The sequence below is a fragment of the Diprion similis genome, chromosome 2 (assembly GCF_021155765.1).
Source record: "Diprion similis isolate iyDipSimi1 chromosome 2, iyDipSimi1.1, whole genome shotgun sequence".
NCBI lineage: Eukaryota > Metazoa > Arthropoda > Insecta > Hymenoptera > Diprionidae > Diprion > Diprion similis.
This window is the reverse complement of record NC_060106.1, coordinates 21,250,048-21,265,498: the sequence shown is the minus strand read 5'-3', so window position 1 is coordinate 21,265,498 and position 15,451 is coordinate 21,250,048. Positions and strand designations below refer to the sequence as shown.

General features: G+C 32.7%; 2 protein-coding genes across 7 annotated transcripts in view; one reads left to right on the top strand and one right to left on the bottom strand.

The window, feature by feature from the left end:
- Positions 1–6,934: 6,934 nt before the first annotated feature.
- Positions 6,935–9,569, top strand: LOC124415093 (DNA replication complex GINS protein PSF3). The gene is made up of 4 exons (XM_046896397.1): positions 6,935–7,100; positions 7,476–7,620; positions 7,716–7,845; positions 8,358–9,569. The coding sequence occupies exons 1-4, from the start codon at positions 6,995–6,997 to the stop codon at positions 8,589–8,591; spliced, it is 615 nt and encodes a 204-aa protein (XP_046752353.1). The 5' UTR covers positions 6,935–6,994; the 3' UTR covers positions 8,592–9,569.
- Positions 9,570–11,362: 1,793 nt separating this feature from the next.
- The window catches only part of LOC124414733 (hepatocyte nuclear factor 4-gamma-like), a 41,128-nt gene continuing 37,039 nt past the window's right edge, over positions 11,363–15,451 (bottom strand). For 5 of the 6 annotated variants that reach the window (XM_046895784.1, XM_046895775.1, XM_046895810.1 and 2 more), the window contains 2 exons: positions 13,229–13,381; positions 11,363–12,903 (listed from right to left, as the gene is read on the bottom strand). In XM_046895784.1, the coding sequence (XP_046751740.1) occupies positions 12,395–12,903; positions 13,229–13,381 (662 nt within the window). In that variant the 3' untranslated portion in view covers positions 11,363–12,394. The remainder of the gene's footprint in view (positions 12,904–13,228; positions 13,382–15,451) is intronic. The other variant, XM_046895793.1, reaches the window with a different exon arrangement.

Here is a 15,451-nt window from a genome sequence, read left to right as displayed (position 1 = left end):
TGAAAAGATAAATTTTAATTAAAAATGCACGAATATTTTTCGCTCCTTAAGTACTCCTAAACACTCATATTTTCATATCTATTATATTTTACTATAATACAAATAAAGTGAGAGCATGAAAGATAAAGAAAGAAAAAAAAAACAAGAAGAAAAATTAAATAACCATGATCGTTCAAGAAGGAATAAATTATTGTAGGAACACTCGAGTAGTAATTCGAACGAGGTTTAATTATGACAAACGAACAAAACAATAATCATAATGATAATAAAACTTGGAGTAAAAAACAGAAGAATAGAAAAATAGCAGAATACCAAGATATGGATACACAAAAACCGAGATTGATTATTCCTTCAACATCGCACGACGTTGTACACGTATCTTATAAATGCAAACGAGGCTATTTAATTATCATACAGCTACTCGAGGCGTATAAGCTTATTGACAAATGCTGCAACAGATTTTTATCAAAACGACACTGATCTTTACAAATATTCTGTACTCACCGGAGGAAAACGAGAAATATGAAGAGGATAATGAGGTGAAAAAATTAAATTAACAAAAAACACCAGTGAGAATGTCCAAGTACACATTCACTTGAAAGTTAAAGGATTAAAAAGAACGTGTTAGAAAAAAATTGGAGAAAGTACATGTGGGCACACAGATTGAAAGAATGATTCGAATTGCATCGAGGATGAGGAAGATATAAAAGACGAGGAGCTGCCCGAGAGCTAGATATATGTAATTGAAATTACTGCACAGGGGTGAAAAGTGTTTGTACAAACGACGAGAACAATAATCCAATCTTATAATTATAAAAAGTATAGAAGAAAATGATGGAAAAAAAAAGAAAAGAAAAAAAAAACTGAAACACATAGAGGAAGGAGAACAAAAGAGAAAAACGTACCAAATACAATTACGTGCCAACGAGCATGGGGGTAATAATTTTAGTTAAACGTGATGTCTGTTGTAATAGCAAAGCTAACTAAATTGAAAAATTATTGTTGTTGTTATTATTATTATTATAAAATACGTAAGGCTGCATGGCGAAAGCTGGTGAGAATGTTTTTCTGTGTGCTTCTGTGCGACAAAGGGAGAGAACAGCGGATTGTTGATTGTGGATTGCTACATGTGACTAAATTAATATTGTTTGAATTTTGAACTTTGCACCAGCGTTACGATTCATGATGCATCTCCTTAGTTTATCGATAGCTACTGAAGTAATAATAATAATAATAATAATAATAATATGCTAACTAAACACGGATCTACTTAATTCAGCAACGTAGTTATTCAAACGTTGATAGGAAACAGATTTGAAAAAATAATAATATTTACTACATTTAATGATCTGCAATGAAAATTCTGTTTTGAATGATAAGTTATAGATAACTGATGTTGGGGTGTGGCAACAAGAGGATAATAAATGATGAGTGATGAATGGGGAGAAGGATGAGCGAGGGTGAAAAATAATATGTGTGTTACGTATAATATGTTATTATATAGAGAAAAGGGAAAAGAAGTGGGGAAAACGATTTGAGAAAAAAAATAATAAGGAAAAATTGAGGAAAAAGTGTGTGTGTAAGAATCGTAATGATTATATCTATACCCATTATTATTGCGTTATCGTATTATTACGAGTATGATTAACAATAATTATGTAATTACACATATTAATGGAAATGATAAATAATCGATTAAATATTTGTGTGAATTGTATACTTGCGGTATATTCGAAATATGTATACACAATTATATATAATATACATATAATATATTAGGAAAGCGTGCTAGCCAATGAACGTTAACGATGATTTTATAATTGTCTGCTAAAGTATTAGATCGAATGAACGTTTAAATTTGAAAAACAGGAAAACAAAAACTAATACGAATAGACGAAATGAAAATAACTGAACGAATCACTGGGATTTACAGGTATAAAAAATAATTGTCACAGTAATCGATGTGTATTAAAATTTCTTTTTTTTTTTATTATTTTCCTTTTATTTTTTGTACCATCATTTAAGGAAAGTCATTGATTATCGTTTGTAGCTGCCAAAGATTATTGTCACGTGGAAATCGTCGGTCTAATAATGACTCGTAGTAGGTTTTTTTTCTATAATTTGCTTATCCAAATAAAATTTTGAAAAGAAAGGATGAGACAACGAGAGAAAAATAGAATGAAAAGTTTGTCATGTGAAAGACAGAAAAATGAGAGTGAAGAAAGGAATGCAACCTTTGAAGAATAGCGTGTCGATTATTATAAACTATTGATCGTGAAATGAGTGAAAAAGTTTGGAAGAATCGGAACTGATGATAATGGTAGAAAATAAAAAAAAAAAACACGTCTCAAAATAAGTTGATGAAAAATCACAAGTTGAAGAAGAAAAAAATTACAAAAGATAGTTTGACGATCCCTATCGATAAGGATGAAAAAAAAAATCGCAAGTCACCCAAAAATAAAAAAAACAAAAAAAAAAAAACAAACAAATACGCACAGCTTACGCAAACTCACGACTTGATTTATTTTTCAAAAATTAGCTTATGCAAAAAAAAAAAAGAAAAGAAAAGAAGAAAAAAAAACAATTTACCGCAACGAGTCTCTTCGCCATACTTAGCATATTATTAATAGTGCCATTGCTACATTCCTTGCCATAATTTATTACATATTATATGTATACCTAAAAATTAGTGTTTATTGCACGTAGAAAAATTTATTTCCCACAATCCCACCGCTGTATACACACAAGGCATGTTTGAAACGAAAAATAAGAACAACCAAAAGATGATAGAAAATTAAAGACAGCCAGTTGAATGAGATAATTAGACGGTCGTTAAAAATATTACGAATCTCTGAAACGAACACTAATAACAAATATTATATTCGCAAGAAAAACCGAAGAGGAATTATAATCGCTGAGGAAAAAATAGCCAAGATAGAGGCATGGAATAAATAAATATGTCGCAAAAAATAGTGTCGAAATGTATCGATTACGAGGGAGGGGAAAAAGAAAAATTGTTCACCAGATATAATAATCGAAATACACGTATAATATCGTCCGTAGGTACGAATTAAAAGTCTCACTGAGTGAACATTGACGAAATATGCAATACAATTTATCCGATGCTACAAATTATTCACCGTATCTTTCAAAACTTGCAACCCCTATAATTTATAGGTGATCAAGAAATATCTTTCTTCTCGAAAATCGTTATATATATCTATATATATTATTTTTTCAGTCAGGACTGAATAATTTTTCTCTTTTAACAAATGCTTGTTCAATATCTGGCTCCAACGTATTTTTAATATCTATAAAGAGATGATAATCGTATAAACAAAACGAAAGCGTGTAAAAAATTTTTATTTTTCGTCGTATAAATTCGCACATGTCATACATCTAATGTAAGGTATATTTCGAGTCTACATTTTTCAATTTTATTATTGTTAATATTATCATTATTTTAATTATTGTTTGTTCGTTTTTATTTTTTTACTAAGTTTTATTATTATTATTATTATTATTATAATTTTTTTTTTCTCTACTCTATACTTTCGTCGTTGCCATATTATTGTAAAATCAAATAAAATTAACACTATGATCCTTAAATCTCTGTATAGCGATTATGTATAATTGTAAGTAATATATTTGAACAATAATATTTCTTATTATTATCATACGACTAAGTCATACGTTATATTTCATATTAGTACATCGTGTTTCTAGTCACATACATAGTTGAACAATACACTGGTATGCAGGAAACGTTCCGTTTTAAAACAAAATGTAACGATTCTTTTACTTTTCTCGCTATTTTACATTAATACTATTAATTATTATTAATGTCGATAATTTTTTTTTTTTTTTTTTCTTTATTTCATTTTAATTATTATTTACAATTTCCCCGTCGTCGTTAGTAAATTGTTTGTAACAATGCGCCAGGAAGCGATATACATACATGCATACCCAACGCCATTTGCATATTTAAAAATACATGACGTGTATCGACTTAGCCGAGAGAGTTAGGAAGTGTTATCACCAACCGCGCTTCCTTACCTCTATATTATATATATATATATATATATATATATAATATATATGTATATATATATATAATTATAGTTACTCTGTATTCATTGAAAAAAAGAACCAAAAAAGCAACAAAAAAATTTTAAAAACGATTTAAAAAAAAAAAAAAAAAAGTTGACGAAGAAAAAAACGTAGCGTGAGAAATGGAGGACCTGCTAGTGCAGCTGCTGAGGTCAGGGTTTCCTTATTAATACATATTGCATAGAATTATATAGAACAAAGATATGAAATACATAGAAGGAAAGTTAAAAATAGAAATATAAAAAACACACAACCGAAGGTTTTGTAATAGTGATTAAAGAGGAGAAATAAGACATTGCCGCAGGCCCGGCCAAACCTGATGTGGCTCTTTTGGCTCTGAGTATTGCAAGTCTTGATTCATTTCCATGCAGAATAATTTTCACAAAGGATTGCAAAATTATAAATAATGTAAAGCAATCCTCGTGCATCTGCATTACGTGAGGTTCCAATTGTAACTCATCCGTAAATGTTTGGCCTTCCCTGCGTTAATCTGTATCTTGTGCACAAGAAGATGGCAAAATTGAAGATCGATCTTGATACCGTATTTATGTATTGATTATATACACGGTGTGTATTGAAGCCGATGGGCAAAAACGACCGTTTTTCAAATAACAATAACAATATTAATAATATTATTAAGAATAATATAATTGTACGGATAGTTTTAGACTAGAATACATATAATACAGGCATTTTCTGGCAAGCATTTGGTATTAATGTGTCATGTATCATATATTATGAATATATATATATATATATATATATATATATATATATATATATATATATATATATATATATATGTACATGTATAGATATAATAGACACACATATAGGAACCGTATGTACCAAGAATAAGTTAATTACGTCACAAGAATACTGTTCTTCTGGTATCGTACCTATAAGTATACACGTACGTTTGGATTCCTCTATCAATGCTCACCAGAAAATATCTTGCAGGTGTACAGAAGGTTGAAAAGTTTTACCATCTTTTGAGATACGGTCATCGACAATGTCTTACGTACTCTTACATGATTACTAATTATGTCATTGAATATTCCTGCGTATTTCTAATTAACGCGTCATACACAAACAAACAAACATGAGAACAAAAGAAAAAAAAAAAAAAATAGAAAAAGAAAAAGAAGAAGGGGACGAAAATTATTAAAAACCAAATAAATAATTAAATGAATGAAACAAGAGAGAAAAATTTATGCGGATTAATATTGTCGAGTTGCGAACATACATATATATATTATATTATTATATATGCGTGCAGCAGTAATTGTATAACGTACTTTCACTTATTTCGGATGAGATATATAATAATATTAATAATGATAATAATGATAATAATAATAATAATAATAATAATAATAATAATAATAATGATAATAATATTAATGATAATACAGTAAATAAAATTAAATAAAGATAAATACAGAAAAAAAGATGGAAAAAATCTCAAAAAAAAAAAATCACAACAAACTTTAATTATAGTGTTACATCGTAATTATACATAATATAATTAATCATTAATATACTGATTATAATATTGATAACGATAACACGACGAAGAAGAAGAGGAAGAGGAAGAAGAAAAAAAATGAATAATTATTATTAATTTGCGATTAATAACCTACCCTGAACACATATTTCATAATTCATTATCATAGTTTAATGACTATATAAATATATAAATATATATATATAATTATAATTTTATGAAAGGGTGTTGTGTAAGATTCGAAATGTCTAAAAAGAAAATGTAACGAGGAGAGACACACGATACATATAATTGGAATACATAATTATATACACGCAAACCAACCGACATAAAGTAAAGTATGTCTCATTATATATATATATAATTATTATGTAATAATTGTCCATACATCTTAAAATGTCGAAATAAACTAATATTAAAAATATCGCTCAATTATACATAATTTATAGGTCGTAATTATCATATAATCTTAATTTTGTTTGTCGACTAATCTTACATTAGCCGTTTCTTGGGATGAATTTAACGGAAGAAAAATTTCCAGCTGTTGGTATTAATAAAATTTAATAACAAAGGGTCTAAAATCGACAGCTTCGATAAGTTAGCTTACGATTAGCACATAAAGATCGCCCATGTGACAGACTGATCAACAACTTGACTCAAGAATATAAAAGTAGTTACTTTTATGGACTTTCGTGTGTCAACAGAAATTTTGATAATTTTATGTAAAATAATTATACGTGGAATAATTATTATACATATAATTATACCAAATTAAATTATTCCATACACGTAGTAAACTCTTCCAGGTACATAAAATTTTTATCCATTACTGACCGCGATACGCAGTTCCGTATAGAAAATACCCATCGAAAGTTGCTCACAAAAACTTGTCAGCGGCACCCGCCTTTGTATTTTTTAATCAACGTTCGCACAAATCTCGATTGAGAATTTCCGCCGTCAGGTCGTTTGAATATTCGCGCGGAAAATGAATACGTTCAAATACGTTGTAAAGTAGGCTGGTAGCGCTCGTTGTCATTTCAAACGTTGGCGACACTGGCCGATTGAATGCAATGGCGGTGAGTGGTTACTGCGCTGCTCACTTCACTGCTTAGAGTGCGTTCCGAAATTACCTGACAAAGCTAAAATTCCCTAGAACAGAGGCAGAGCTAATCAAGAACTTGATGGAGCAACAGAGATAAAAGATTGTTGACAGCACTGGCAGTTAATATCGGAACGCACCCTTACAAGATTAGACGGCTTATTTTGCACATGAGCGTCGGCGTCTGGTAAGTCTGGTTATTCCTTGTTTGGCAGCGTCTGGCGTTAAGTCAAAATGAGGTAACGTACGCACCGGAACGGCGAGGAATATTGTGCAAAATGTCTTTGTGTCATAGTTACATGCCAAATTACTTCTCGATCGACGATATTCTCTCCAGTCAAGAACGAGTTTCATGCAAGATCGAAGTCAAACTGCCAGGTCTCGGTGAGTTTATCAACGAAAACCTAACCTAACATAACCTAATACAATACGTCGCTGATTTTATACGTCGCATTGATATTCTGATGTTGAATCGGTGTTGATGAATTAGATTTAGGTGTTCAATGAGTTTTGGATTCTTGTTAACAACATGTTCTATAATTAATTTCTATAAATTTTTTTACTCTTTCACGATATAACCTGTGAAGAAAATCATCGGAACCGGTCTTGCAGTGACGTTTGTTTTTCGAATTACAGTCTGAAACACTGTTTTTTGTATTGATTGATCTCAGTGTATTGTGTGAAGTGCTGAAGAACTGCAGCAAACTGAATTTCGTACGCTTTATTTCCTTATTAATGATGACCGTGATTCGAACACAGGCTACTTGGACGTGTCTTCGGAGTCGCCAGATCTGCAACCAGGAACAAAATTGGACCTCCCTCACTGGCTTGCGTACCCCATGAGTTCCAGGACGCATCCATTCGTCAGTATGGAAGTCCCTAGAATATACACGGAGGCATATCGGTAAGTGTGTAAAGGTGTTGGAATTATTTAAAAATAGTCGCGAGCGGTTGTCAGTAGATATAACAACTGACAAAACCAATTCTATTACACCACAGCGAAATTCTAACTGCAGACGCATGCGCGGTGGCTCTTAACAAGTGGAGTTGCTATTTCTATGAGTTCGGAATTCACCTCGCTCAGTACGAGAATAATGATTGCAAGAGTATTCAGGATCTACTATTGCAGGTAATTCTTTTGAATTTCTTAATTCTGCCTCTCACAGCAACGTACGGAGACAACACAAATAATTATGATAAAAGTTTACTAAAAATCTGTAGTTGAAAAGGTGATACTTACATTTTTCAACTAGTTTCTCCACTGCAAAGAGAAACTTTTGCTGTCATGCCTGAATTAGAGTTCCAAATATTATTGATGATCGTTCATGCGTTTTCTAACAGATCAAGTTTTTTTCCTGCAATACTGATCAAATTATGCATAGAACATGTGCACTTATAATTTAGAAAGTTTGTAACAATTTCACAAAGATTTTTAAGCTTCGGTGATTCCTCAAGTGGAGATTTGTGATTGGTGTAAGTCCTGTGACTGAAATGCACATAGATGTTCATAGAAAAATGGTGGACAAGTGACCTTCTTGCTTTGTTTCTTTGGGCTCGAATTATTTCTCTAAGATAGTCACGTTTTGATAGATTTTGTATTTGTTTTCATTCATTATTCCTACGGCGGTCGTTGCTTTTCAGACGTTCAAATCGCGGTTCAGACTAGTAATGGACTGGGCTCAAAATACAGGAACAGATCCGACGGTAGGATTGCAGCTTCCTATTCTGGAGAGAAAATTATTTTTAACAGGTAGAAAGTCTAGGTGTCTCTTGATTTCTTGGTTGAAAGAAGGCGGCGGTAATATTGAGACATCGGAGATGGTAGCTAATCATAAGAAACGGAAACGAGCCGAACTAGAGGATGAGAATACGTGATAGCAGGCAATTTTTAGATATTCTAACTTATTTTATTACTTTGCTCTGCCGTCAGTAGAGATTCGGAAGCTACTCGAATCGATGGAATTCTTCTGAAAATTGAATCGTTGATCAGATTGAAAGCTGGACATTAGATAACTCCTCGTATGAAAATGAATTGTTTCTTAATTACTCGGGGTGAGAATGACGGGATAAAAATTTGGTTTTATATAAATAAATAATTAGAGGTACACTCTTGCTGTTTTAGAATCGTACAATTATAACCCTTTATTTAAACAAGTGGAATAGATAGGTTTGAATAATTATCACTATTACTAGGTAACAAATGTAAATATTCTCTTCCGTGCTATTCTCCAACGAAATCAGTCACATGATATAACTGCTAACGGTAGAAAAATCATAATAACAGTAATAATTGTAATAATAATAGTTATAATAATAATAACAATAATCACGCAACAAACAACAGGTTCATCATTTATCTCACAACCCATTGACTACGTAAGGTTAGAATGGAAAGAAAATAAACACTAATTATTGATTGATTTAATGAACAAACAAAAACTCTGATTTTTGTAAGCAATTCTATCCGAATTTCATAACCGCCGGAGAGATATAGTTAAAAAAAAAAAACAAAAAAAAACATTTTTGAGCTCACGCAAGTTGTTTGTACAAAGAACACCAGAATTAAATTCAAACCAAATTAATTAGAAGAGAAAGAAACGCTATATCTACTATTCGGGCGTGTGTCATGTGATTTTTGTTTCGTTTGTTTAATTTTTTTTTTATTATTTATTTCTAGTTTGTTGAAAATATAGGAAAGTTTTATTTTTTATGCATAAATCTTATATTAATTGTGGAGTAAAAACTATATAATATGTTACTATTGCTTTGTGTCCGGCCGAGTTTCCACATCAAATTCTAATAAACTAGCTGAATTCTTATTGGAATTTTTTTTTCCTCTTTCTTCAGATTTTGAATAACGCTAACAACAACAACAATAATAATAATAATAACAATTATTATTATTATTATTATAACAATGACAACAATAATATTAATGTCAACAGTAGTAATAGAACTTAATAATTATTAATTGCAATAATTATGATTTTGGGACAATAATAATAATAATAGTAATATTTCAATTTCAAAATTACTGTAGATTGAATCTCCCTGTCAATATATAACATACACCAATATTTACGGTGTTACTATAACAAATTGCATTGCAATGGCTCACGTTACTCGTAAGTAAAAAAATAAAAAAAATTCAAAAAAAAAAAAAAAAAAAACGCGTACTGCGCATAAATTACGTCGTCTTTAGTAAATTGACGCATTTTTCATTTATGATTGTACTACAAAATAATGTGTACAATAATATACACAAAATTTAATACCTAACTACAATAATATTTACAAAACGTTTTTTTCCTATTATTTTTCGGAATGTACATCATTTTTTTTTTTTTTTTTCCAACTTCATACGTCCTAAATAGTTATAATATTTTATCGTAAAATCTTTAACATATCTAAGTGTTATATAAAATATATTATTATATACACCTTCTCGTCAGTTATGCAGTTATAAGTTCAATCCACCTAACGTAAAGTGGTGGTAATTTTTTTCTTCATTCGAGACAATTAGTCAAACGACGTACCGGAAACAAAGAAAGAAACAGTTAAAACTGAATTTAAAAAAAAAAAAAAAAAAGGGTTTCGAATGATACAGACGAAATTTTGTCAGTAAAAGAAAAGGAAAACTCATTTTAACCCTTCGATTGTTTAGTGTCTTTGCCTTTTTTCGGTTCTTTTCCTTCTAATTTTCATAATGAATGAAAAATGGGTACAGAATTTTTTTCGTTATATATATATAATAGGAGAATGATGATCTCGAAAACAGCCGAGTGATAAATCTAAAACTGATAGAACTTGGCAGCTAAATAAAAAAGTTTTAAAAGAAGAATTGGAGAAAAGACAAAAAATTTCCAAAGCAAAGAATTTATAATTTTTTTCAAAACATACGTATGAATTGGAAAATACATAATCGTTCATTTAGTGAAAGTAATAAGCAGGAAAAAGTATATATTTCACGGTAAAACATTGAAAACCGATTTATTTCCGGTAGAACCGGAATTTCAAATTAAACGAGACATGACAATTTTTTTCATGCCCATCATTTAACTGTCGAATTCTTTAAGTTTCAAATTTTTTCAATACACCCGTTTCCGATATCATCGTGCGAGTTTATCGGACAGAACGATATTTTCTAAAAATTTGTTTATCGAATTCCGGAGGTTCGACAACGTAGAGGTTCGTTGAAATTAGTAAAAGTGATTTTCGACCATAACCAATACTTTTCTTACATCGCCAAAGGTGATGAAAAGTAAAAAATATGGCCTTTGAGCAAACTTTGATGTTGGGAGAAATAAAATTTTCTCCATTGTACACATATACATATATGTAGTAATCAACGTAAATTGGCACTCGCAAGCTTACAAACTTAATCGTTAATTTATACCCTTAAACTATTGTCATTATAGTTGCATTGCTTACAAACTTTCGTTATTATTCGATCATTAGTCTACCGTACCTTTTTGTTCATTTTCAATCTCTTCATTCGCATAAGTACTTTACGCTACATACGGCGATCCTTTCCAGCTCGATTCACACAATTTCTCTTTCTTTCACTCGAGTAACTGACTTTATTACATTATGTAATTTACGTGTCAAGTTACTAGAATTTGAGTGTTTGAGGCATCGTTTTTTCCTCGTTTTCTATCACTTGAAATTCCTAGCGCAAGTTTATGTCGTAACGGTAATTAATCGTAAGATCGCACGTATAAAGATTTCCATTTTTTCAATTATTCATTATGCATATGTTTAGATATATATATATATATATATATATCTATATATTGTATCTTATCACAAGTTTTACCCGCATTAATAAATTTTCATTAATGCTCGCATGCATACTCGTGAATATACACGCTTATAGGTATTTTGTTTATCGTAGGTGTATATAAATAATGCCACATTTTTTTTTTTTCTTTCTTCTTTTAAATCTATCAACGATTTTTTTCTTGTATATATAATAGTTTACCGCATATCATTACTTTGATATAGAAATTATACATTGAGCAATTATCAAGGCACTGATCATCTATGGCTATATTTTTTACAATAGTGTATTCGTATATACGCGGTATCAAAAACGCGCAGTGTTTTGCATATTTACTATATAATCAGTCATCCTTCCGACTACCATTGTTGCTCAGTTTTTCTCACTGAACACTTATCATGTGAAACGCAGCTTCTTATCGTATTACTCGCAATTAAAGAGAGTGGCAGAAAAAAATGGCCGAGTCGATTTATCTCGATAATTGGATATCGAATTCCAATTGTCCTTGTATTTTCCAAATTTTAAATTTTGAATAATCCATGATTGATTGCTCTTTCCCTACCGATCGATTAACATTATATCATTGTTCCGACTGGATATCACTCACTAAGAATCTAAGAATCATTGTGTACAGAATTTTCACTGATTTTCAACCTCTCCACGATTTTGGAGTTCGTTTTTCGAATTTCTGATTTCTGATTTCCCGCCTATGATACCCCGCCCTCGATTAGCCCTCACTGTCGTCTCTTTGCCAATTTCGGATAATTACATCTTGCATCGGAATTTAAAGTTGATCGTGAACTATATCCAATGAGCTTGCAGAAACGGAGGATGAGGAGGAGAAGGGTTTTCAGCAGGCTATCTCTTCCGGATAAATGGAGGGAAATTCACCGTCTAGTCAAAAACCCGGCGGGTCAGCCTCGAGGCTCGGCTCCTGCTTGAACATCCTGAAACCAGCGGCTGTTGTGTGCTCCTCGTTGGTCATCGGTGTGAGGTCCCTGAGCATCATGTCCGGCGGACTTCCGGCGGCTAGCATGTGGTCCTGGGGACTGAGGGGACCAGGATGAGCGGGCGTCAGCGGACTGCTCGGACTCTCGTTGCTGCTCACGTAGCTTCCTGGGGCGTTTGGTATCGGCAGAGAGGTCGAGCCGTTGTTTTCGGCCGTAGCACCGCCCAGCAGCATCTCCTGGAGGAGACTGTCGATGTGCGCCACTCCGAACAGCCTGACGAATTGTATCTGCTCGATCATCTGCCACGAGATCGACTGGAGGGCCGGTAACGTCAGGAGAATCTCGCCGAAACGACCTCGGCTGTCGTACTGGCGATCGCTTATGTAGTCCTCGAGGTTTATCTGGATCTGGTAACGGAGATGCTTGATTCTCGCCGGCTCGCTAAGCCCTTTTGCGTCTGTGGAAAAGGCGTTTTAAGCGCTGTTATTTCAATCATTCGGTTACACCTGGGGAATGGGTTCTCATGATATCAAGGATGTATCAAACGCGCATGCGCTAGGTAATTCACTAGACAGGGGAGCCAACTTACTCCAAACGGGAAGACGTCAAACTCAATCGCTTCAGATAAATTGTACTAATGGTCTTTGCAATTGGCTGCACTGAGTGGAATTTTCCCAATTTTCAACCAATAGTAAGAGCGAAATTCTAGAGATTTTGGGTAAAACACACTCAGTGCAGCCAGTTGAAAACGCTGTCTATTATTTTGAAGACTGGATACTCACTCGGATCAAAGAACACTATGGCTTTGAGACAAGCGAATTCCGTGTCGTCGATTTGCACGTCATGCAGAGGCTTGACAAGCTCTTCCATAATCCTAGTGCCGACTCTACTTATGTCGAGGTCCTGGCTGCGTCCCTCTGTGGACAATAAGATTACTGACACAACGGTGATACCGTTCTTCTTAAGATCTAGACTGAGTCCGGCAATCATATTTTCAATCAAGTGCCTTCCTGTTACCTCCGATGCATTGCGATATGTCCATTATCCAGCAGAACCATATTCCACGACCATGCAGTTCTATGCAATATAAACACAGAGAACAATTACGCCGGACTCAGTCGAACTAGCTACACCCCATTGCCGTGCATAATGATACATGAATATACGAATAAACTATCCTAATGTTCGAAAAAATTGATATAATAAGACCCCGAATTGAGAGTGTATAAATTGAAGCGTGTGTTAGTTCAAGGCAAATAAAAGTAAAGAATCTCTTTTCAACACGTGCTTGGAAAGTTATAGACAAACAAAGTCTATGGAGCGTGCGTAAATCGCCCCATTTCTTGAACAATGCGGTAAAACGATGACGCTTGCGCGTGCGCTCAATTCAAATTCTCAATTTTACGGACTAAGGCTTGGTTTGGCGCATGCGCACATTTCCGATGGCTAAGTTTTACGCATGGACCTTACGCACCGCCAATAACGTCATTGGGCTGAGTTCAACCTGAAGTTGGCGCGTTTAGGTTAGGTCTTACGAAGCCGCGATTAGGTTTCTGGACCTCTTGATCATCCTTGATCTACTTTTTCTGAATTCTTGTATTACATTCGTTTGCTTAGCAAGTCAAACTTTCCTTCACAGGTGTTGGAAAAGACGGCGTTTGTCACACGTGGGAAATTGGCGATATCCGACTCGTGTATTTTACAGCACTCGCTTTTGCGGTTCACGCTGCTTACTTGATACATGCGGAAATATCGCTGACTTCCCAGATTTGTAACACAATATACTATTTTTGAATCTTTAAATAAAATTCATTTCGAGGCCTTGACGTGTTTTCACCCGTATTTGCATTAGATGAAGAAATGAATAATGTGTACAATAACGTGCAGTTTTACATGCAGAGTTCATGCATTTTTATGGTTCTAATTTCACAATTTAATTTACGTTCTTCAATTCACTTAAAGCCAGACGTTTTAAATACCAGTCTATAATATCTATATACGTATTTTTATATGTTGCAGACATTGCGACAGTCGAGATATTCTCGAATATTTATAATTCATATGCATATATATGCGTCTATTTATTTACTCTCCGTTATCGCATCAACAAAGTTACGTAAAAATAAATGTTTATTTATGCAGCGTATAATGTTCGATGATTAACGCTCTACAGACAAGTGTATAACAACATATTCACCTTGATCCGCAACCTAGACTATGACTTATAATATTGCGTTTTATAAAGAGCGACGATTTTCCAACGAACCTCTGATAAAATCATAAAAATAAGAAAAGCAATATATATGTGTTGCGTGTGTTAAAAATTAAAGTCGTGAACCGGGGCAGTATTTTCTATAATTATTATACACCGAGTTACTGACATATATAATGTACTCGCGGCTATCGAAAATTGCGAAAAATTTCGTCATTAAAATCACCCTTCAAATCTATAGTGCAAATAAACAAAGTTCACTTGTCTGAAACGGTCGACACGATCGAATTTCATACGCTGTAATAGGGTAAAATCAAAATGGCCGGCGTCGTTGGCACGCTTGCAATTTTAGTTCGTCTTTAGGATTATTTTCACAATTCGTTAATTGACCAGAGATATTTCAAGCCGAAGAAAACGATGGCAAGAATAATAATTTGCTTATAACCATTCATCTTCGATGAATATTAAATAAAAAAAAAAAAATATTCAACTTGCGTAATCTACTAATCTAGGCGCATGCATTGCTTGTGTTTCACGATTTTGAAAGTAAGAAACATAAGAAATAGCCAAAATTTTGTAAGTAACTTCCCAAGCGACACGACATGAAGAAAATAATAATTATCGGTACATGCACCACACCGAATCCATGTCCGAATTAATTAAACAAACCATATAATATAATCCAGAACAAGGGTCTGTATATATATATAGTTATCTATATTATATGCATATATAATATAGTATATACGATCTATATCTATATAGATATATAATTAATAACAATGATGATGAT